The 25421-nt window shown below is 40.5% G+C and overlaps 1 protein-coding gene across 3 annotated transcripts in view; it reads left to right on the forward strand.

Annotated features, from left to right (window-relative positions):
* The window catches only part of si:ch211-191a24.3 (tensin-3), a 56792-nt gene extending 40398 nt beyond the window's left edge, over positions 1-16394 (forward strand). For all 3 annotated transcript variants that reach the window (XM_044199524.1, XM_044199525.1, XM_044199526.1), the window contains 11 exons: positions 6749-6905; positions 8188-8642; positions 10180-10263; positions 10402-10533; positions 11018-11113; positions 11898-11975; positions 12915-12992; positions 13174-13342; positions 13438-13506; positions 14174-14203; positions 15224-16394. In XM_044199524.1, coding sequence (XP_044055459.1) covers positions 6749-6905; positions 8188-8642; positions 10180-10263; positions 10402-10533; positions 11018-11113; positions 11898-11975; positions 12915-12992; positions 13174-13342; positions 13438-13506; positions 14174-14203; positions 15224-15365 — 1490 coding nt within the window. In that variant the 3' untranslated portion in view covers positions 15366-16394. The remainder of the gene's footprint in view (positions 1-6748; positions 6906-8187; positions 8643-10179; positions 10264-10401; positions 10534-11017; positions 11114-11897; positions 11976-12914; positions 12993-13173; positions 13343-13437; positions 13507-14173; positions 14204-15223) is intronic.
* The last annotated feature ends 9027 nt before the right edge of the window (positions 16395-25421 follow it).

Below are 25421 nucleotides of genomic sequence, written 5' to 3' on the forward strand. Positions count from 1 at the left end.
GACTAGAAAATTCAGTTGGCCTAATCCGGCCGTGTCATTAACTGTCTCTCTTCCTACCTAACAGGCAGGTGTCTCTGTGTCTCTTGACAACTTCAAAACTGGCAATTTTAACATCTGTTGTGGGGTCTCACAAGGCTCAGTTCTAGGCCCATTACTGTTTAATCTCTGTATGCTGCCAATTGGCTCCATCATACAGAAACACAATGTATCTTACCATTCATATGTCGATGATACACAATTATATTTCACTTTCACATGGTAACCTCAACCCCATAAATGACCTTGTCAACTGTATCAGTGACATTAGACACTGGATGACCAAAAACTTTCTGCAGTTAAACAAAGACAAGACAGAGATCCTTGTGGTAGGTCAGAGACAAGAGATCCACTCCGAACTGGTCTCGCTGTCTCTGAAACCCAGTGAACAAGTTAGAAATCTAGGTGTTATCTTGGATTCAGAACTAAACTTCACAAGCCACATTACAAGTATAACTAGAAAAGCATTTTACCACCTATTCCAAAATCAAATCCATCTTTTCTGTCAGACGCTGAAAAACTGGTTCATGCATTTATCTCCTCCAGGCTAGACTACTGTAATGCCTAAAGACTGTGAGATGGCTCAATCTCATTCAGAATGCTGCAGCCAGAGTACTCACTGGAACAAGAAAAACTGAACATATTACTCCTATACTTAGATCACTTCACTGGCTTCCGATAAAATACAGAGTTGATTTCAAAGTATTGCTCACTGCTTACAATATCACTTAATGGTCTAGCTCCTAAATACATCTCAGCTGTGCTCACTGCTTACAAACCCTCCAGACACTGGTCTCCTAACTGTACCCATGATCAGTAGTAAATCTGGTGAAGGTGCATTCAGTTATTATGGGCCCACTCTCTGGAACAAACTGCCCGATAATATAAGATGTACCACAACTGTGTCATCTTTTAAAAGCAAACTTAAGACCTACCTGTTCTCTCAGGCCTATGACTAGCTAGTGCGTCTGTCTGTCTGTCCGTCCTTCTGTCCATCCCCTTCTCTCTCTTTCTCTCTCTCTCACTCTTTTTGGGTGTATGTGGGTGGGTGTTTTTATGTTGGTGGGTGGGCAGGTGATGGATTTCAATATGTATTTATGTCTTATTTTATTTTGTTCAAATTTGTTGTATGTGAAATACATTGAGCTTACATTGTATGAAATGTGCTATATAAAAAAATTTGACTTGACTTGACTGACTTACCGTACATTTACTGTATAGTTCAGTCTCAGCGCTCTCATCAAACCCACTGTACACGACCTGCTCAACAGCAAACAGCAGACAGACACAGTTAGAGACTAGCTGGTGAAGAAAATTGAACATTTAGCAGCTAAAGAGTCACACAAACATGAGTCCAATGCTCTGTGCCCGCTGGAAGTGTAAATAGGCAATTCTAGCTAACATGTTAGCTGTAACAATTACAAGGCAATAATATGTTAGAGTTTGAGTTTTTCAGGTGTGGCTTTTCAAAGCATAAATAAGAACTTTATTTTACCCTGCATCATTTTTCAAAATCTAATCATTATTACTCAATAATATGGACTTTCAGTTGGCCTCAGGATCACAGCAGGTGTCTTCCTCCTTATTGTGCTCCTGTTTTTTTCTCAGACTTCCCTTTGCCCTTCATCCCCCTGAGACGCTGCAGTCTCTGATCACTGTGAACAGCTGTAACATGCCAAAGACCTTCAGACCTGTTAGCCTCAATCTGTGTGTGCGTGTGCATATAAAGTGCACTCACATTCCTGTGGTCAGCAGGGAGTCTGCAAACCCACTGTTGTCCTGCATAACTCCATGTGCATCATTGTGTTTATGCATGTGTGTAGGCTCACCCTTCTGTCTACTGCGATGCTGCTTAGCGAGTAAATGTTTGGATGCGTGAGTGGAAGAGATAAAGAGAGACAAAGAGAAACGTTTCTTTGTCACAACACAACACAGGAGCTCTTTAACTGCACCGAATATGTGACAGCTGTATGTGCTTCATCTTTTTGCATTTCTTCTCTGTTTTTCTCTGCCTTGCCTTTCATACCATCCTGCTTATGAAACAGCCAGCGTGGTCTGAGAGAAATATTATTATATATATATTTTTTTATTATTATTATTAATAATATCCAGATAACCTCTCTGTGGTTTAATTGATTAATGGGATTACCTCTACACCAAGCATGACGGAATGCAGACATTTTCAGTCTGAACCATAAAACCGTAACTCTCTGATCAGGAAAGTGGAAATTGTGTGTGTTATGGAGTTACTTTTTTTTTTTTTTTTTGGGGCTATTGGCTGGTGGAGGTTGGCAGTCGTGCCCTCATGGGTCTGCGCCATCTGAAATTGTTTTTGCACGGTTCGACCCAAACTGAAGAGGCTTTGTGCTCTCTTGGAGCTGCACAAGTGAGGAAAAAACAATGGCCAGAAAAACACTGTTGGAAAACTACAGGGGAAATACACTCACAACGTTTAGAAAATACAAAATGGTAAAGTGTGTCAGCTGTTGGTATGTTTTTGTATGAGTCTGCATACATGTTCGTGTGTGTCTTTATCATTCTCTACTAAACTTTTCCAATTAATACGCACGAAGTAGGACTTGATCACAGTACTGTGTATGGAATGAAAAAACTGGTTACAGGTAGCTGATGTAAATTATGTAAAAAATACTCATTGATTGAAGAAAGAAGGAATATTCTGTTTTTTCAGATTATACTGTATTCGATGCCAGCTTTCACTACTTGACAGTTTTTGATACTTGGTGCCACGGACACATTTGATTTCGTAACTTATAATACCCAGGCTTACTTCTGGCATTTCAGGGTTTCTTCATTAACACACGTCTAGCTGAAAGTGAGTAGCTATGGACACTGTGCAGCATGGATACAGGGGGTGAAAGGTGTGTTAGACTGTAATAATAATCAGTGGATCCTGACAGAGCAGAGTCTGGTCTGAGGTCAGAGGTCAGGGTGGGGTCAGATGGTGTTGCCACAGTTTGGGCTGTTCTGTAATTAACTGGATGAGCTGTGGAGCAGCAGATGTGACAAACCAAAGTGAGGAGAATCAACCGTGGGAACAGAGAGAGAGACGAAGCTCGGCTGCTCTCTGGGAATCATCCCGAGAGAGAAAAACTGAAAGAGACTGTGGGAATGTTTGAGGAATCCTGCTGCCCTCAGTGCATTCTTTAACTATGGATTATCTCCGTTTTCTGAACTGTGCATGAGTAAGCGTGAGTGTCTGCGTGTCAGTGATGAGAGGTTTAGGTCTAATTAGACACACAACATAACAACACACAACATAACCTGCTCTGTGCTCTTGACCTTTAACCCCTAAAAGTTCAAGTTGAGTGTCGACTGCCTAACTATGGTGTATCAGATACCGCAAGGGGGGTATCGGATGGCACCAAGCCGCCTGAAAAGTAATGTGTGGAAGCATGTTGGATTTAACGCCATAGATGTAAAATCATCGATAAAGGTGAGGCTGTTTGCTGACTTTGTAAAATGCAACAGTCTGAGATTTCCGACAGTTATTAATCATAATCATTAAACTTTTGCATCTATAAAATTTGACTCTTTAGAGTGTGGGGTTGTGTGGAGTGTCAAATAAAATGACATGGCAGTAAATATAGTGCACTGTATAGTAAATATAAGCAGTGATTTTGGATAAAGGTTAGGACTACACTATGCGGGTTGCGTTCAAATTAATTTAAACTAATGACGTGTTCTTCCTTATTCGTTCAAACTTTCTTTTTTGAAAAAGTAACAGCCCCAGTCAACATGCAGAATTCTGGCAGAACATCTTTTTTATTGCTTTTTTCCCCTAACCCTAACTCATTTCATTGTACAACCTTGTGTTGTAAAATGATAAATAAAATAAACGCTTGTACTTTGTATCTGTGAAAGATTCCCTGCAAGATGCTGATAGTCTCACTGTTGTTTTAAGTGAAAGCAGCTTTCTGTGAATATCAAAAGGAAAAATCAGTTATCACTGAAGTTTTTATATATGCACAGAAAGTTAGGTATTAACTTTAGACAGCAAACAATTTACTAAAATAGATGGAAATGCACAATTATGCACCAAGAATTTATACAAGAAATACCCGGACACATATTAAAATGATGCAATATATAATACTCCATCACAAGGAAAAATCCTGCAATCAAAATTCAGATTCAAAAGCATGAAAGTATTAGCAGCAAGCTATTGCTATTGTATATCAAAAGGAAAAGTACACAGTGCAGCAATGGATCACATTTTAGAAACTTAACAAATGTTTTGTATGTCAAACCTTTAATCTGCAATGTAACTAGTAACTTCAGCCATCCAATAAAATAAATATTGTGCACTCCTATACTAGATAAATTGATGAGCTGACAGACAGATAGACACTGAACATACGAAACATAACTTATAGTATGTTTAATGAGTCCTGTTCACAGCAGCTGCCAGTACGTTCTCACTTATGGACATCTGATACACCATACATAATGTTGGCACTATAGAAATTTGTGTGGGAGACATCCCACCATGGGAAAGTCATATCAAACCCTAAACCAGTGGTGCAGTTAGTATTGAATCTGGGGGTTTGGGGACCCTTTGGGGTTATCAGCAAAATATTAGTAAGTGAACCTTGACTTTTAAATTCTTATCACAGTTTTGTGCTCCCAAAGTCAAGAATGAACATTCATGTTCATCAATAAAATGTATATAAATACCAAACATAAACATAGAACGCTGCTTTTCAGTGTGTTATGCCATTATACAGGCATATATTATGTTATAATATAAGCATGAACATGTAAACAGCATTTTAATCTTGTAGTCACTCAAGGTAGAGCTACGTTTAATGACTTTATACTGTAAACTGTTGGGTAGTTAATATATAACAACACATGTTCTATGATCCTAGGTTTTATATGTAAAATCTTAATCTGCAAAGTGACAAGTAACATGTAGGTTTTTAATAAATGAAAGTAAAGTAGTGTAAAGTAGTGAAGTAAAACGTATAATTCCCCCCTGAAATGTAGTGGAGTGGAAGTAGAAAGTGGCACAAGTAAAGTACAAGTAACTCAAAACTGTAAGTACTTAAGTACAGTACTTGAGTAAATGTCTTTTCCACCACTTCCTTTCACACATCACCAGGACATGTAACTTTGCTGGCACCGCTTAGTGGTTACTTTTCAAACTTTCAGCTAGTATCATAAACATTTCCACTTCATGTTTGTGTGCGTACACTATGTTTGTGTTGCTGGTACATCATGCAAACACTCAAGCATTATTGAAATTCATCAACAGCACACATGTGATTATATAATCCACTCGAGATAATGCCACTTGTCCAGTATGATCACAAACAAAGCTGGTGGTTGAGTCCAAATTCCTCCATCTCACAGTGCTTGAATGGAGGGAAGGAGCGGAAGGGGGGGGGTACCCAGCCCGAACAAGGAGCTCTTTATAATGATCGACTCTTTACACAGTGACTCATCGTACTTCACAGGCCTGTATGCGGCCTGAGGAGACCTGCCCTCATGTTTGCTGAATGACACGCTGTGTTGTCAGAATGTCAGGATGTCATGTTGGGATGTTTGGAGTGCCTTCCCTCCAACATCACACACAGCTCTGCTTCTGTTGTGTGCTGTCAATCTCCGCTTCACTCAAATTTACAGTTAAACTTGCTTTATTGGCATGATTATAATGATGTAGAGTAGGCTACTGCCGATGCAGGTTGTACAAGGTCTACAATGTAAGCTTAAAAAAATAATAGTTATTTAGGGAATATACGCTAATTCACTTCTTGCAGAGCGTGAGATGATATGTTTAATACCACTCTCATGTTTGTACTTCAACTACAGCACTTTAGTAGGGAGGCCACCTAGCTCAGCAGAAAGACTGGAGGTAGTTGGAAACAGCTGGCCTGGATCGCATCTTGTTCATTTAATTCATACTCAAAAAGAAATGTAAAAATTACAGTTTGTGCCAGGCTAGCTGTTTCCCCTTGCTCCCAATGGTAAGCTAGGCCAACCAGGTCCTGACTCCAGGTCCACACTCCACAGATTATTAAATTAACAAATACGAAAAATACAACTTTAAAGGAATTGTTTGACATTTTGGGAAATACACTTATTTGCTTTCTTGCTGAGAGTTGGATGAGAAGATCGATACCACTCACCTGTCTGTGCATTATGTACAAAGCCAGGAGCCAGTTAGGCTAACTGCCTCGAGCCTAACTTAGCCTAAAGGCAGGAAGCTGGGGGAAACAGCTAGCCTTGCAGATTGGCCTCATTGTATCTTGTTTCTTTATGAAAATCTGTAAACACACAAGACACAAAGTTTTAATAGGTGCGCCTTAGAGGTGTTTGTAGGAGGTTTTTTAAATTTGGAGAGAGCCAGGTGAGCTGTTTCCCCCAGCTTCCTTGCTGCCTTTAGGCTAAGTTAGGCTCCAGCTTTGTATTTAACCTACAGAGATGAGAGTGGTATCCATCTCCTCATCAAACACTGACTGTAGATTCAAACCACTCTGAAGTTGTAGACAAAGGTTAAAGAAGTTGACATCAGACTGTGGGAGAATATGGTGTAAAGCATTGTGTTTGCAAACACAAGTACTAGTTACTAGTTGTAGGCAGTTATTATAGTTTATGGAACATCCTGGAAATGTTTACAGTACATCTGGGTAGTATTTCAGAGCTATGTAGTGAAAAAGATGATATTGTTTTTCCGGTCTTTTTTTGTCAGATTCCCGGAGTTTCCTGGACAGTTTGAACCACGCCGGCGGCTCCACAGAGGGAGAGCTCTTCAGGTCAGACGTGTCGGTCTCTTCTGCTTCCTGTCAGAGGATCTTTGGCTCCATGTGCTCGATGTCATCAGACAGCCCCCTCCCACACACAGATAGGTACAAACACGCGTTGCATTATTACATCAATAGATCGTGGCCACTATAATGTAAAAACATCAGTAAAAGCCATAATGAGACAATTATAAAGAATTCTGTGCTGCATGTACCCTCTACCATCGCACGGGACATGGAGCCAAAGGATGGACAATAGCACAGTGCAAAGTAACCTATACACACTATGTATGACCCTAAGTTGCAGTTGTTGATCAATGACCACGTTTTAGTTCTGTTTTTGCTATAAGTATGCCATGTAGGCCTATATCATAAATTATCCTCAAATCAAAATTATACTTATATGTCCTACCTAAAGCATCAGGCTTCTTGGAAGAGAAGTCATTGATCAAGCCATCAGAGTGATACTCCCAGACAAGCTCATATTTGACAACATTTCCAGGTGTCTCTGTGTGGTTTGTTTCTAAATCCTTAACATTTGAGAGAGGGAATGTTCTCTCGCAGTTGCTGACAGGACGCATCAGATACAGTCCTAATATATGTGTTAAGAAATGTTGACTGAATTCACAATCAAACGTTGTTTTCAGTAGCTCTGATGGAGGCACACTTTGTCAGGCAGGTGTAATTAAAGACTTTTGTCCAAATTAGAGGGACAGCAGAGGAACAAGTGTTCACTCCATCAATTACAACTCTGCCTGATTCCACCTCTAGCTTCTTTTTCTTTTTAAAGTTTACCTTTGCAGAACCACTAGGAATGTGTTTTTACTTGTTGAAGTCACAGTTGACAGCAAGTGTTTTCATTGGCTTCTACAAAATACCCAAACAAACTTATAATTAAGCCTATTACATTTTTTTATTTTCTTGTGGGCCTACTCCCATAAAAACTGCATTCTTTTAGACGAGTTTCTACTCACTCAAAAAATCCAAATGGCCAAGAGCCCCCTTGACTTTAGGGCCCTGGGCACATGCCCAGTTTGCCCTTTGGGGTTGAATTGCTGCTGGAAATCTGCTTAAATGCTGTGCAGCACAAAGGGAAATAGCTTTACACACAAAACAGGAATCCTTTTGGAACAGCGTGCTGTCCTCAGAGCTTTGCTTTGCAGTGCAACTACTACTGCTGCACTGCAAAATGTTGTCATCAAAACATCAACTTAAAGAATAGTTAGTTAGAATAGAAAAGTTAGTACTACATCTTCATCACTGTTCAAGTTAGGCTGTTATACTTCATGCTGATTCATGAAGTTTTAATGCTTCCATTTATCTTGTTTTAACATTTGAAAATACTGACATAATTATTCATTATTTGGACCCTCTTTCTCTTCTGCAGCTCCACTCCTCCTCTTGTGTGGCAGGACCGGACTCCAAACTCCCTGAACTCCCCGTATCCCCCCCAACCCTCACCTCCTCTCTCCCTCAGCACTCCCAATGCCCATAGCTCTCCCCGGGGGGCTCTGAGAGGCCTGGCTGAAGGTCCGGGGGTCTGCAGGGAGACCGACAGCACAGACTTGTCCTCATTGTTGTTGGGGAACGGCGGCCTGGAACACAGCCTGCTGGAGGCCATGGAGGGCCTTGGGAGTCTGAACCTCCAGGGAGACGGTGGCCTCCCTCCACTGCTGCCTGAGAAGAGAAGAGGGGGTGAGGGGGGAGAGCTTAGCTCCTGCTCCCCCTCTCTAAGTGGGTTTTCCAGTCCTTACAGTGGCAGCAGTCTTAGCATCCCATTCTCATCCCCCATGACCCCAGACCCCCTCAGAGGACTCAGTGGGGCTCTGTCGCCCGGAGCAGGTATACTGTCCCAGATAGTTCAGGCATGGGGTTTCTTTCTGTCTCTCTTATGTGGCATTAAAACATTATTTTTTATTCTATCTCCCTCATATAAATGGTTAACTAACCCAAATTACAAAAATCATTGAGCATTGACCAATTTCCAAACTTTAAGAAAGCCAGCCAATTTTCACAACGCCCAGTCTTTCCCATGAAAATAATCAAATTCACAAACACTTTTATGCAAAAGTCAATAAAAAAATGATCTCAACACAAAACGTCTTAAGTACAGTAACAAGGATTTTCTTTTCCTAGAACTTAATTATCCCCGACGATATCGCTCCAACCAGCATCTTCAATTGACCATTTTTAAAGTTACTGAAACTGAACAATCTCTAATCTAATACCCAGAACTAACCATTGGGTTTATGGGTTGTGCTGGCAGTGCTACACTTGGTAGAAAGCACTAAGGTTACCTTATACACTTGATTCAGGGCAGGAACCAAGACCTTATGTAAGTGGTGGAAAGTAACTAAGTACAATTATTATTAAGTACTGTACTTATGTACAATTTTGATGAACTTAGTATTTCCATTTTATGTTACTTTATACTTCTATTCCACTGCAATTCAGAGGGAAATATTGTACTTGTACATTTATTTGATGCATCAGTTATTTACAATCGAATCATGTCCTATATAATAATATATCAGTCACAGGAGTAAAACAAGAACTTTTACTTTGATTCCATGAGTACATTTTGCTGATTGTACTTTTAGGATAGGATTTTTACTTGTAATGGAGTATTTTCACACTGCTGTATTGGTACTTTTACTTTAGTGAAGGATCTGAATACTTCTTCCACCACTGCCTTACATAAGTGCATCCCTGGCTAGCTATTTGCATAGACTAGCGGCTACTGCTACCTGCTAAAATAAAACAGAACTGTTGCAAATTTGATCAGTTTTTAGAAAAGTTGCCATTTTAGGCTGCAGTAATCCCAAAACCACTCCTGGAGGGACTGTAGAGGGATTTGGAAAACTAAACAGCAACTTGTCGTAGAAACAATGTCCCGGTTACTCTGCAATCCACAAAAAAAAAAAGGTGTTTCATAGGCATTCATTCTTTAGTAGAAAGTGGCTCTAATGTATGACGAAGTATTAAAGGGACTTTTGGGGTTAAAACAAATATGAGAGTTTGAGAAAAAAAGTTATGAAATTAGATTTTATTATAAAACAAATACAAAACTACAAATTGAGTTTTTAAAAATTTTCAATTATTTTAAAACCACAAACAAAATTCCATTCCCCTATGTTGTATCGGGTTGAGGACAGAAATTTCTGACAAGAATATCTCAAAAAATCTCAGCATCTCCAGCAAAACTGGAACTATCTGCATGACTGGATATGAAGAGAGTTGAGTGATAATACATCTTTTTGTCATTTGGGTGTACTGGCCCTTTAACAAGTCTCTCTCACTTTATTTTTTCTCTGTCTTGTCACATTTGGGCCAAAGCCAGTCTGAAACCTAACGTAGAGCCTTAATGTGTGTCTTGCAGACTTTGGCAGTAAGCAGGACACTGTGAAGTTTGTTCAGGATACTTCCAAGTTCTGGTACAAGCCTGACATTTCCAGAGACCAAGGTAAATATTGGTCTTGGACAGGAGAGAACGGGCACTTCCAAGCAGATAATACGCCCTTGTGCATAGATTTGTTCCTTATACAGTATGAACATGATGATTCTAACCTTAGCTTATCTGTGTTTCCTCCCTTTTGAACAGCCATCGCAGTGCTAAAGGACAAAGAGCCGGGCTCGTTCATTGTCAGAGACAGTCATTCATTTCGTGGGGCGTATGGATTGGCCATGAAGGTGGCCACGCCCCCTCCGTCTGTGTTACAACAGAGTAAGAAAGGTAGGCTGAAAATATAAAGAATCTGAATCTGCTGTTGTAATGCACTGCAACCACGTATTTTCCAGAAACTGTCTTTTATTTGTAAAAAAAAAAAACATGTATTACCTTTAGTGGTGATTTCTATACAAGCACATGTGATTTTTAAGCATACACAAACTTCAAAGTTCCAAAAAGTTTAACATCCAACAGCTCACATTTTAAAGTGCTTCCTTCAGCATTATAAGTCAGCCCAATGAGTAGTTTGCATCCTCAAATTAATCTGTTCAGTGATGTTTTATATGTTATACAATGTGATTTACTGTATTTGATTTCTGAAGTTTTATTTTCTCAGAAAGTAATTTTCTGAGCCAAAGATAATTCAAGGGGATTTAATGTTTATGTTATATATATTTTTAAGTTCCATCTACCATTCAGTAACAACATATGTATGCAAATATACTAAAATATCCTGGAATATACTGAAATGTTCTCCGTGTCTCTGCAGTAGGGGACCTGTCCAATGAGCTGGTGAGACACTTCCTGATAGAGTGCACGCAGAAAGGAGTTCGTCTGAAAGGGTGCCCCAACGAGCCGTACTTCGGTGAGAAAATAAAACTTTATTGAGTGTTTTAGATCATTTCTCACATTTGGTGCTGGCTTATCTAAGAAAAGATTTCGATTGAGTGAGATGGGTAACATCTTGCATCACAATGTACACGACAAAGTCAAATTAACAATCTATGGAAGCAGTATTCTAATGTCAGAGCTGCTCCCGGAGTTACAAATGCAAGCTGTTTTTCTGAGAAGTTGAATCTGCTGCATTGCAACACATTTTAAGAGCTCATCTCATGTTTTATAAAATGTTCATCTGCAAAGTGAGAAGTTGCTACTGCTGTCAGGTAAATGGTGCTTTATTTTATGAGTCTGTAATTAGTAGAAAGTTATTGACCTGTGGAATGAAGCGTTACAGATAAATGTACAATATTTCCCTCTGAATTGTTGTGGAGGAAAGGAGAACATAGCATCAAACAGCAATCCTAATAGTGATAGTAAAGGACCAGGCCTCTCCACCAACCCAAGACCAGGACTGCTGTACTCTTGGTACAATAAAGCACAACACATTAAACTGAGCTGTCATTTTAAAGTGCTGTCTTCAGCACTATTAGTCAGTCCAATGAGCAGTTGGCTTCCTCAGATTAGTCTGTTAATAGTCCACCAGGGTGGACCCACTGAGGTTATTATAGCACAGTATCCCAAGATGTGTTGTCTCTGCCGCCCTCTACTGGTCAGTATGATGAGGTGCAGCTGGCTCCATTATTCTTCACACAATCACTAATAATCAGTCTATTAATCATCATGGATGTGTTTTCTTATGTTCCTGACAGGAAGTCTCACAGCTCTGGTATGTCAGCACTCCATCACCCCTCTGGCTCTGCCCTGTAAACTCATCCTGCCAGACAGAGGTAAACTGTGTGTGTGTGTGTGTGTGTGTGTGTGTGTGTGCTGCTTAAGGCATGAAACAGTGTCAGAAGTAGAGCTGGATATCAAACCTCTTTTGTAGTCGTTTGAGCATCAAAAATGGTCACCAAATTGCAACCAAAAGTAGAGAATAAATCCTTAGTGATTTTTATTCTTTTGTCTCTATTACAAGTAAAGACAATTCAATTCTTTACATTGAATTCTAATAAATGATTGCTTGATGTTAATTTTATACTCTTTTTAGGCAAAGTTCTTGAACAGCCGCTTGTGTTAGGACATTATCAACTTCAACTTTAGTTTACTTAAAGGGCACATCACCTGAAGTGTCTCTGCACACCACACTGATGCATTTGAGAAGTTTTTAGGTTTTTTTGGAATCAAATTTTCTTACGCTTGTTATATTTTTAAAAGTATGATTTTTCGCTTTGGGGCCCAGACAAGCGATACAATATTGCTGTTGTTATGAAATACCCAGCCTGGATCAGAAGTCTTAAAAATGTTGGATTTCAATGATGACAACCAAAGTTTTTTTTGTTAATACACATACATTCTTCAGATAAAGGAATAATTCCAAGTATAATTATAATTAAGAGACCTTTTCTTGTAGGTAAAAATGTGTGAATCAGGTTTCAACACCACTTTGTACAAACTACAGGCCACTCTGGGTGTTAAGTTGACAAATAAAAATGACATGTCATTTTAATGTTAATGTTGTATGTACAAATACATTTGAATTGCTTCTGTTGCTTCTGAAAAATTTCAGCAATTCCCAACCTTGCATGCAAGTGTGTGTGTGTGTGTGTGTGTGTGCGTGTGCGTGTGCATGCCTGGTACTAATGCATCGTTTGCATGCAACTGGACAGTGCACAGATGCTCTTTGTGTGTTTCCTGGTCAGTAAACTCTTCTGTGTATTTGCTTGCAGACCCGGGGGAGGACCTGAATGACTCGTCTGCACAGACAGCGACAAACTCAGCAGCTGAGCTCCTCAAACAGGGAGCAGGTACGGAACAGACACCACATATGTACACAAATCTGTGTGTTTGTTTGACTTGTGTGAGTGTACAGTACATACATTTATTATCTACACACAGTTAAATGTTCAATGAAGTTTATAGCTGCTTCAAAATACACAATTGAATAAACTGTTCCTTTATTTTGTGTCTGTTTGTGTTACTGTGCAGCGTGTAACGTGTGGTACCTGGGCTCTGTGGAGCTGGAGTCTCTGACGGGACATCAGGCGGTTCAAAAGGCGACCACGGTGACGATCTCCAAGGACCCCCCACCAGCGTCCACCGTCGTCCACTTCAAAGTGTCGGCACAGGGGATCACGCTCACTGACAACCAGAGGAAGTGAGTGTTCATACATGTACAGTCCAAACAGACACAGACACAGATGTGATCTGAATCCACATGTTCACACAGACTGTCTCTGTTTGTTCCTGCAGGTTGTTCTTCAGGAGACACTACGCTGTCAACACCGTCATCTTCTGTTCTCTGGACCCACAGGGCAGGAAGTGAGTATCATGACTTCATTTACATGAACTGAAATAACACTGTCGTCGTAATTCATATATATTCTAATAGAAAGCACTAGAAAGAGCACGTCTCCACCAAGGCTGCGCAATCCTCTTAATATGTTATTTTAATAAAAGCAGAATTGAAGATCCACATCAAAATAGACACAGTGATAAACAATATTTTGGCAAAAAGTTACAGGAACGCGGTGATTGTTCCTTCAGTAACAATAAATGAGAGCTTAGATTCAGATGTGGGATAAGACCCTGTAACAACAACTTTATTAGCTGCAAAATACCACAAAAACTCTAGTAAGGAGTCATAATACATATTAAAGATATTGTATCATACATATCATATAAGATGAATGCAGAATTTGACTACAATTTGAATACTGTATATTATTATTTGAAATGTTCTAGTCCTGCTATGACCATATTTTGACAAAACAGTTGTTTACATGATGATATCATATCCAGAGTTTTGTCTTAACTGTGGTATTATCTGTTTATCACAGTCCATGTGAGCAGAATCAGATTCAGAATCAGAATCATTTATGCATATATTTTTAATGTAATATTAATGTATATATGTGATATATAAATGTATACATTTGATGGCCAATAACAGTATAATAACTTTATTATGTTATTCTGTCCCAAACAGATGGACAAGAGGCAGTGGTTCTACTGCAAAGTAAGTCCCTTTTATTTACTGTATGTCTTTTCTCTTTCATCGCTCTCCATCAAAGAGCTTTCTCCCTCTTCACCCTTTTCTGATGCATTGTGTTTGCATTTGTTCTTAGCTAAGTCCTAAAAAAGTTGATATGAACTGCATCTTAATTCACACTGATAAAACTGATAATTCAAGGTGTGGAGTCTTCTCAGGGGTTGCAGGAAGAAAGAAATAACATGAGAACAATAGATGCAATAAGTACCACCATTATATAATTAGAAAAATAAATATATCTTGGTTTCATAGAAATTGGCCAAACTGTGTCATGTTTAGGTGGCCTTGAAGTTTTTTCTCTATCCAAAATGTGTCTTTAAATATCAAACTCACCCCCTGCACAGTTGAAAGGTGGCTGTAAAAAGATGTAATTTCTCTCTTCATGAAGTACAGCTGTGTCAAGTACAGTAAATTCCTATACTGCCATTTAAAGTTTTCAATAATTCATTCATAGAAAATTTGAAATTATTGCCCTCCTCGAAAGCTCCAAATATCTGTAATAATTTGGGGGTATTTTATGCCTTTATTAGCGGGTCGACAGTCGAGAGACACTGGAAATGAGAGGATAGAGAGAGATGGGGATTGACATGCGACAAAGGTCCCTGTCCGGTTTTGAACGGGGGACGTTGCCGTTTGTGGTCGGTGCCCAGAATCCCTAGGCCACCAGGGTGCCTCAAAACTCAGCATTTCTTTATAGTGGGATGGAACATTTAGCTGTACTTCAGCTAAAATAGGTGTTTGCAACATACTGAGAATATGGAGACGTGAACTGTGTTACTGGAGTCCTTTGAGAGCTTGCTTTTCTGCCACAAAACCTTTTTTCTGTCAAAAGGAAACTACAACCTTTTTAAAGTGACACTTGAAGCCTACAAAGACTGAGTGTTTGATACTCGAAGGACAGATTTTGGGTGGTATTACTTTACGCTAGACACTAAACATTGACCTCTTGTATAAATATTCCTGTCTGTCTCTGTCTGTTTCTTCCAGGATCTTTGGATTTGTAGCCAGGAAATCTCAGAGTGAGACAGAAAATATGTGCCATCTGTTTGCTGAACACGACCCCGAGCAGCCGGCGAGTGCTATCGTCAACTTTGTCTCAAAAGTCATGATTGGGTCACACAAAAAGTAAGGAGAAAGAGACTCATTGCAGAGTGAAGAACCTGGACTGGAGATCAACTTCCAACCCCAACACCAACAACTTTTCCTCCCAAGAGCCAAAAACTTTGAACCTACACACTCCAGCACCCGGTCCTGTTGGTCCATCCTGCAGAAAAAACTTGTGTATTTTGTACTGACTGCACTGCAGGATGCCGCCACCAGAGGTTGCCGAGACTGACATGTATAAAGTTAACATCATCAGCAGGAGGTTGTGACTACTTTAAGATGCATCCTTAGAAATTTGTATAAAATTTGTGTAAAATCATAGACACTTTTCCCCACAGGATCTAGCATAAGAATCAGATTTTGTCACACTTTATCTGACCTGTATCTTGCTCTAAATGTGCCATATTACACTGACTTTGCTTGTTGCTGGCAGTCACAGCTGACAAATATAACGTAATTACTTCTGATTAAGCCGGGAGAATATAAGATACTCTGCACATAAACACATCTTTTTTAAGTATGACTATAATTCTGAAACCTCTTCTTTTTGGTTAAAATGTCTAAATCAGGTTTCAACATCCCTTTTGTGCAAACCACAGGCCCATTTTATGTTAAAACAAAACCAACCATACTGTCACATGACAAAGCCAGTAATGTGGTTGCCTTGTACTTAAGATGGATTTATTGTGTTGTGTTTATAGTATTTATCCCTTTTTACAGATGTGTAAAAGTCTTTCTTTTTCTTAAATATACTTGTCATATATTTTTGTATATTAACACATCCTGTACATTAGTATTAAAGGCAGTGTACCTCAGAAAATATACAATTATGTCACATTGTCGTGGGAAGAATATGATGTAGTACTTAGTACATAGTGAGATACTACAGTACATGAGCTGCCCTTGTATACTTGTTGTATTACTAATATAGATGTTAATATGTTCCTTTTACAGTAACACAGTAATACAGATTTATGTACAGTTATTGTGTCATGAAAAGTCATTTTTACTTTCTCTAATAAGAGATCAAATAAAGTCACTGTGATAAATTCCATTCACAGCTTCCTCTAGTCATCAAAGTAATCCGGTTTTGCTGATTTGTAAATGAACGTTGATCAGTTGCCAAGGCATCTCTAATCCTGACGTCTTATTAAAGCGTTGGTGCGCCCAAGCCACATAAAGAACAACACATTTTCTTACTCACTAGTTTTGCTTTTGTTTGTCCATGCTTTATTTTTTAATGTTGATTTATAACATAAAAAATTACAATTTATTGGTGACCAAACCCTCCCCATACTCGCCACAAGGTCTCCAGATAAGTTACTGTTGTTACAGTTTTACTACTCATTTACACCATGCAACACTTCTTGGATGCATACACACAAAAAGCATGTTAGAAAGGATTTAGGACTAAAACGTAACGTAAATGTATAAGGCTCAAGGCAACACATACAAATCGTGTATGTCTGCAACATATTCAAACTGAAGAAGAGTTGTCCAGGTTTTCAGATATCAGTCTCTGAGATTTCTGCCAGAAATCTTCTTCCACGGGCGCCGGTGGCTTGGAGGTGGAGCGGGTCGTCCACAAATCGGATAGAGCTGGTTAGGATAGGGCTATTTCTGTATTGTCAACAAATCTCATGAAACGACTAAAACCAACAATGTGTTAGTCCGTCTCTCAATACTTACATCCCTGCCCTGTCTGTGGCACTCAGGACCTAGCCCATTGGTTCCTCCAGAGGATGTACATGTTTAAAATTGAGTCAAAATATATAGTTCCTAAATCAGCTGGTCACTGTAGTTTTTAGCAAAAGTTAATCAAACAGGAAGAAATAGTGCATTTGGTGGGGACTATTTTCAGGGGCGGATTTCTGATTCTGATTCTGATTCTGGATTAATCCATATCTGGTGCTCTAGTGAGTATTTGGGGCAGCAGGATGGTATATGTGGGACTGAGTCAAAATAAACTACAGTGTGTGTGTTCATGGTAATGAAAGAACATGTCACCCAGTGCAACAGTGCGGCTCTATGGCACAGAGGAAGAAGATATCAGGCTTTGGATACACAGATAATACTTGTTAGTAGATCATTACATTGTTGGTTTTGGTCTTTTCGTTGGATTTGTTAAGTCATGTAATTTGTGCATTTCACTCTGAGCACCACAAATGACACTAAAACTATCTGCATGTCTAGAAAAAGTTCCACTAGAGGTGAGAGAATATGTTGTTTTATGATGAGTGTATTTAAAATCTAAAGTCGTAGTTTATAGTTTTGCCAATAGATGGCAGTAATCAGCCACTCTCACACTGCATATTGAATCCAAGTATGGATGAGTTGAGCACTCACTGAAATGCACAGAACTTGATGTATTTCACAAATACCCAGGTTAAAAAAAAATCAGTTTGACTTTCAGCTTCTCTCTTCTTTCTCGCTTTTATAATCACACTAGCTTTATATCAAGAAACTGTTGCAGATGGAGCTGAGCAGGTCCTCACATGCAGGAAGAACCACCCTCTTAAATAAACTTGGTAATGTCAAAATGCCTGACAGGCCTCCAGGTGCCTCGTAGATCTGCTGATCTGTCTGTCTCCAGCCTCTGCGTGTTGGTCGAGTCTTTTAGAGGCCAGATAAGCTGATATCAGTTTTGAATGAGGCTTTATTCAAGTTCCTGGTCTCTGTGGAGGGAGCTGAGGAACTGGAAGTGGGACAGAGACGTGGGGACACATCACAGTCCTGCAGTCCTGCCTGGTCTGGAGAAAGAGGGACAGCATGAAGAGTGGGGGTGCGTAGTAATGGTGTGTGTGTGTCTGTGTGGGGAGTGGGGGTGATGGAAGTGGTGGGGGTTGTCCGTGGTGGATGACCTCACCATTACGGGAAACTTTCCCACAGCCTGCACACAAAGAAGGCCGTCAAAAGGTAAAAAGGATGAGAAAGAATAGAAATTTAACACAGTGTGTAAAAAAGCAGGCAAAGTGCAGAAGAGCAGTTAGTCGATGAGAAAGAGGCTCTTTCGGAGGGGGGGTCGTCTTCCCTTTTCAGCGATTCAGAGGTTTTCGCCGTTGATACAAGCTCCTGCTCAGAAAGGCCTGAGAGAGAGTCTGCTCACAGTAGCAACCTTCAGTTTGGCTCCTGTCCTCGCTCTGCTGAGTCACCTGCCGCCATTTTGTCCCCTTAGCTGTACCTCTGCGTGCACTTCCTGCTGCACTTTCCGTCAGGCGGCCCACCAGCACGTGGCGGCCCGGCAGTTTTCATAGCCGCCACTGCTGCTGGACGACATCACATTCCTGGCATTGCTCGCTCCGAACGCTGTTTGGAAATCCGAAGGCCGGCTTCCGTTCGGGAATGCCTCCCTCACAGAGTCCCTCTCAGCCTCTGATCCCCGGCCTCCTCTCACTTTATTTGAGTTAGCTATTTAAAGCCCATGCTAAGTGCGCTGCTGCTGCACATGGGAGCAAACACACACTCCATCTCACACACTAAAACCACACCGGCCCACAAATAATCCCTCTCCTATTTTTAATTTGGTGGGCTGGAGGGACACAGCCTGCAGGACCGACTGCGACCAGGCGGACACAAACTTGTGATTGTGAAGAACTAGTGATTTTTTTTGTTATGTGGTGCTTTGTTACTGCACCAAATATAAGTAGAGTGTTAGTTTTTAGTGATATGACGATATGTAGTGGCAGAAATTGTGCTATACTGTTACTTCTTTTCAATTTATACTGTTTATCACAGGTGGAACACACATTTCCTCAAGTACTGTACTTAAGTTTTGAGGTACTTGTACTTTACTTGAATATTTTCATTTATGTTACTGCTCCACTACATTTCATACGGAAAAAGTTTATTTCATATTTCAAATTTTGAATGCAGGACTTTTACATGTAATGGAGTATTTTTACACCGTGGTGTTGATACTTTTCCTTAAGTAAAGGTTCTGAGTCCTTTTTCCACCACTCTTAGGGCTAAGTGATGGAAATATGTTGCATATACTACAGAGAAGAGCATCTACTATGAAGTAGAAAGTTTGCTGTGCTGCTTCTTTTTAAAAAAGTTTTAAAGCTTTTTAAAGGCTTTTCAAAAGTCTCAAAAATGAAAAATAGGCTATACGTAACACCAAAAGACTCAGCTCTGGACCAGCTTAAAAATGATTGCTATTTATATAAGCATATTCAGAAAATGCTTACATACATTTTTCAGATTTTTCTCTATTGCTGAGTTTCACGCAACTGCATTATGCTGTGTGGAGAATTTCAGATTTTAACCTTTCTTAAGTCTATTAGCCTCTTCAACTCCACCCCAGCCGGTGAGTCAGACAGAACTTTTCTTAAAATTTTTATGCCGATGTCAAAGTTTCCAAATATACCAAATATGAGTTTTGGAGAAATTAGCATGAAATTATACACAATACAACTAAAATATTTCTATTTGAATATTTCATTGTGTAAACATTACTATACTGTATATTACAGTCTCACACATAGTGGAATAAGATGATTTTTCCAACCTTAAAGTTACAGTACTTTAGGAAGAAAGAAGGCAAAAACTGAATTTAAAGGGTTTAAACCATGTATACCTTTTCATTTATACCGTACCATTTAAACCATACCTATTTCTTCAATAGCTCTGGTTGTATTACTGTAAATCTAGTTTGGATGATGTGACAAAATATGCTGTGAAATTATAGAAATTTCCTGTACAATTTATATCTGAGCAGCTCTTTCTTTAAAATCGCAGGATTGCTATATGGCAATACTGGATTTAAAGGACTTCCCCATGTGGTTATTCAACGGTTCCTCAACTGAAATATCACTGAGCTCTATAACTAACACCTCCTCCCATCCGTATTTTCCCTCAACTCACAAATACACTTGTATGACAGGAAATCAGTATTACTCAACATCACAGAGAAACTGCTTGTTTTTGATTTGTGTTGGAGCGGTTGACACTTCCAACAACAGCGGAACATAAACGCACCGCAGAAATATGGTTCTAATACAGTGAGGCATCAGAGACTCACACGCTCACAAAGTTCACACACAGACATGCCTTACACCTACTTCATGAACTACACATTTACACACACACACACGCGCGTGCACAGACACACACACACATGCACACACGCACTTGCACGCCAAAGATTTCTGGCCTACGTGCTCTATGGCACATGCTGAGAAAGCAATGCCTTTATGGCCAGCCATTTCATTGCATTGTCTCTTGTATAACTGACTGAAACACACTGTGTCACACACACACACACGCACACACACACACAAAGGGCCTGGGTACTTGGGTATCAGCGTCAGTCTTAATGAACCTGTCTCCAGGGGGCGGGGCCGGGGTAATGTCCCACACAAAGAGCTCCCGCTGGGCCACCGAGCCAACCAGAGGCCAACAGATTAACTTGCATTACATCAGCATCCCCACAATACACCTAATGAGGGAGGGATTATGTGTGTGTGTGTGTGTGTGTGTACGAGTGTGTTGGCTCTCAGTGTATCACTAATTAAATGCAGTGACTCACTTTTGCTGATTCAGTGTGCGTTCAGCTGCGCAAGCAGACGTGTATGGGGACAGATACATCTTAACATGCATTTTGCCTCCTTAAAGCTGTTCTAATCAATATTTTCATATTAATAGCAGGTCAAATGACGTGTGTGATGTGAAAGGTGTGACAAACCGACAGAGAATGATCAGCTCTACGGAGCATTTTTGCATCTTTCAGCTCAGTGGTTTTGGTATATGGTACACGACTTTAATGTTACACTAACCAAACAGCAGACAGACACAGTTAGCGACTAGCTGGTGAACATGTGGAGACAGTGGAGCATTTAACAGCTAAACAGCCAGATGTTTTTCGCAGGAGTTGGTAGAGACCAAAAACAGAGCTAAAAGAAAGTGAATATTGGACGTCAGGTGGACACAAACACAACTCCAAATCAGTGCCAGTGTTTCTCCATGTCTGCTGGATGTGTAAATAAGCAACTGTTTCACCATATCAACTTCATGAGGTATGTCCACTTTGTGTTTTCAGCTTGTTCTGCTGCCCCCAGCTGGCCAAAAAAAAACAACAAACAATAATGCAGCTTTAAAGGTTCATTACAACATGGGTCTTACCTTCACTGATATTTTCAGATTTTCCAGATCTCAGCAGTTACTGTGGTGAGTACAGTGTTATCATAACTGATAGAAATGATGGGACAAAACTATGAAAATAAGACCATAGTTGCAATAAACTGTAATTTTCATTTCAGATTACACAATTGACATTTTAGCGTGCTGTGTGAGTTTTGTTTTGTGTGAAGAAAGTCAATGGAATGGTGTTTTTGTGTGTCTCTTTGCACTGTTTCCTGCCTCTCTCCACAGCGTTTAATTAGACCTGACGTACCTCTGGTTCACGTTTCAACTAAGTTTTTTTCCATCTTCAGTTTCAGCCTCATTCTTTCTTCTTTTCTCTTTTATTTCCTGGCTTTTATTTGGCTTCTTCTGTGCACTTAAAAACTTTACAGAATGTGGGAACAAAGTAGTGAGTCGACGTGTGTCTCCTGTGGAGAAAGATACATGATGCCTGTCCTGTTTGGCCCTCTGCATCCATCTTTCTTTTCCACTTTTTTCCCCTATCAATATTCTCATTCAGCATTTCTACCTCATGAGTTTTTGAATGCCATGACCCAGATTTCTTTCTGTGTGCTGTCAAGGAAAGAAAGCAGAGCACAAAAAGGGGGCTGGGACATAGGGGGACTCAAAGTCAAATCAACAAATAAAATCAATGAACTCTTTAATTGAAGAAAAGTAAAGAGCAAGAAATAAACAAATAAACTCTGAGTGGAGGGAAGTAGGATGAGAGCAAGAGATAAAATGAGAAGGCAGACAGAAATAGAACAGGGTTGTTTGGGATGGCTACACAATGGGCACCAGTGTGGAGAGTCTCCAGTGTCTGCACTCGCTGCCCCACATCTCTCCTGTCACACCCCTCAAATTTAACCAGGGGTTGCCTGGGGTAATGGGGGGACACGAAGGGACGAAAGGCATCCAGCTGCCCCCTGAAGCCTCCACTGCCTGACCGCCTCCCTCTACAATCAAGGAACATTATTACGTGAGTGCAGTTCATGTTGAGGAATGATGTTAGCCACCTCAGTCAGAACAGCAGAGTTACTTTCCATTATGCTGTGATCACACTACACAATATATCAAAAAGGTGAACGAACAAAATCCAATTCCATCCATTGCTTTTAAATGTCTATTGTAATAACCATGACTGCATGATCTTAGTTTAGTTTTCTTGTGTAACATTTATAGTTATCTTGCACCATTTTGAATTCTGAGGCTATATACTTGATAAATTTAGCTCATACATCCTCTGATCATGGCTACCATGTCCTTCATCATGGTACAATAGAGATTCATTCTTCTGAATCTGCAAGTCCAGACTACAGACGCACAATCTGTTAATTTGTTTAATCTTCCCCCTTAAGTCCTAAAGGTCATCCAGTCTTACAGGATGATGGCTCACCAAAATCCCCCACCCCCCAAAAAAATATGTCAAGTTAGTTGGTCATTTGTCAGTCCACATGACTTGGTTTGTGTTGTAAAGATGCAGTGTAAACTGGGGCTCATATCCAGTAGGCGATGTTAATTTTTAACAATGGGGGATGGAGGGTTTCCTGGTTTGTTTTGTTTACCTGTGATTAGCGAACTGATTCATGACCCACCCGTAGCTATATAGTTCAGGGAATATTACTGATCCAAGACGAAACTGATAGAAGGGCAGGACTCAGAGAAAGTCGCAATTACAAAACTGTCTGCTACTTCAGCACCTCGGACAGCGCCATGGATTTATCAATATACAGCTATCAGTTAGGCTACTGATATTTCAGAGCCATAGATTCAAACTTGCACAAACCTCAGTCAGATAAAGGATCAATGAGTCAGACAGACTATACTAACATATTCAACTACACAACCCGTCTGCCCCTGCACTCTCTGCTACTAGGGGATAGCAGGTTAACAAGGGGATGCATTTTGGTCATTTTGCTAACAAGGGAAACGGCATCCCCACTGAAATCGCCTACTGCTTATCACTAATTTAGGATTACTGAATTTAGGACGACTAGATTTAGTATTACTAAATTATCAGGATTATTTACGAAACCCCCTCAGATTCTAAATAAAGTCTTCTGAAGTAAGACTAGCTCCTCTGGGTTTCACTCAGTGCATTTATCCAGCTAACTTAATAATCCTGCCTTGTGAGACGAGCCTCAGGCATGATTCAAATCAAAGAAAACAAACTACAGGCTTGAGTGTGTCCTTATTCTGCTGTCAGCTGATCTGGAGTGTTGAGTTTACTGAGGTTTACCATGATAATTACCAGATGTGTTCCTGAAATGGCTAATTCGTCTCACAAAGTCCTATACGAGGCTACTGGATTAAAGCTCATCTCTCTCTGACCTCTACTGAGAACCCACCTTCTAGTTTTTACCTGGAACAGCTAATTGTGTCAGACAGGACTGATGAAATCTTGCGGTCGTCTTACTTTTCTCATTACTGAACAGAGGCGAGTATTCAGGCCGAGCCCAGCCAGTGTCAGCTGTCAGTGGCTCTGTCTCCACGCTGCCAGCCCAGCCCTCCTCCTCCAGACTCTGACTGTGTGTGCTATGATGTCATGCTGCTGCGGGGGTGTGTTCGGGGTGTTGGTGGTGGAAGGTGCAGGGGGGAGGACAACAATGATGACTGAACCCTTGACCTTCTGGTCGTGACCTTCTAGCACGGAGTCACCAGCCGGGTGAAATCTGTTTGTGGCAGCGGGGGGCAGACCCCTCACGTGGCGACTAGCCTGCTGTTAGCATTAGCATCGGCTAAAGACCTGGGGTCTTGACCTCAAGGCCAGAAGATCAGGGGAAGACCCTGTCCCAACACCTTCTGTTCTGAGTGCTCACATACATGCGTACAAAGCCCAATCAACTGCATTTCTGCAAAAAAAAAAAATAGAGAAGAACAGAAAAACACAGGTAACCTGATCAACATTCACACACTTCATCTCATACACTCATTCAGACACAAATACAAGAATGCATGCATGCACACACAATCCCATCCAGGTAGGGTTACTTCTAACATAAACATGTACACCCAAAGAAAGCAACACACCCTCTTGGGTTCACATTCCTGTATCCTGAGCCCTGCCACCGATAAGAGTCTTATGTGACCGGGACACATGGGCCGAGTTTGGGCTAATTCAGCACCTGTGAACCCCTCTGCTCTCTTCCTCCACCCCTGTCTAACTCCCTCTTTGAGAACAAACCCAGCCTTGTGCAACTCCCAACAATGTCAGTGACACTCTACACTGCCCCATTGCCAGTAATTGTTAGCTCACAATGCTTCCTGGTATTGTGTTCAACAATGCCCACTCTGAATAGACAGTCTAACCTACTTGTATTGTCGCTAATTGGTTTCTTGAGAGGAATCGAAAATGGGGAGAGAAAGGCAGAAAGGAGATGTTTGTAATGGACTGCAGTTTCATTAGAGTCGCCAGTAAATAGAGTTCACAAAGGGCTTTGTGGGGTCGAGGGCCGAGGGTCGGAGGTGAAAAAGAAGAGGTGCACCTGCACTCTCCACAGACTGACAATGAGCTTATTCAGCTGCTCTGCCCGGCAGAACGATGGAGGACGGAGGCAGTGGTTGTCCCACAGCCCCGGAGAGACGGCCAGACACACACACACATACACACATACACACACACACACACAGTTAAACAGTGAGAGGGAGAAATAAGAGAGAGATAGAGGAAGGGAGGGGCTGAAAATGACTATCTTTACCTCTTAAAGAGATGTAACTATTAATGTACTGTTCTGTGCAGACAGAGAAGATAAGAGAAGGGGGCAAAGAGAAGAGTGTAAGAAATGGTAAAGAAGAAAAGAAAGAAGAGGAGATAGAAGAAAATGGAAATTATCAGAAGTGACAGAAGTAAAAAGTGGGAGGGGACAAAAATGCGAAGAAGAATTGAAGAAAAAGGGACGAAAGGGGAAGAAGAGAAGATACAAAGGATAAGAGAAGAACAAGGGAAGAAAATGGGAAAAAG

This window comes from Siniperca chuatsi, linkage group LG6 (assembly GCF_020085105.1).
Source record: "Siniperca chuatsi isolate FFG_IHB_CAS linkage group LG6, ASM2008510v1, whole genome shotgun sequence".
Classification (NCBI taxonomy): Eukaryota; Metazoa; Chordata; class Actinopteri; order Centrarchiformes; family Sinipercidae; genus Siniperca; species Siniperca chuatsi.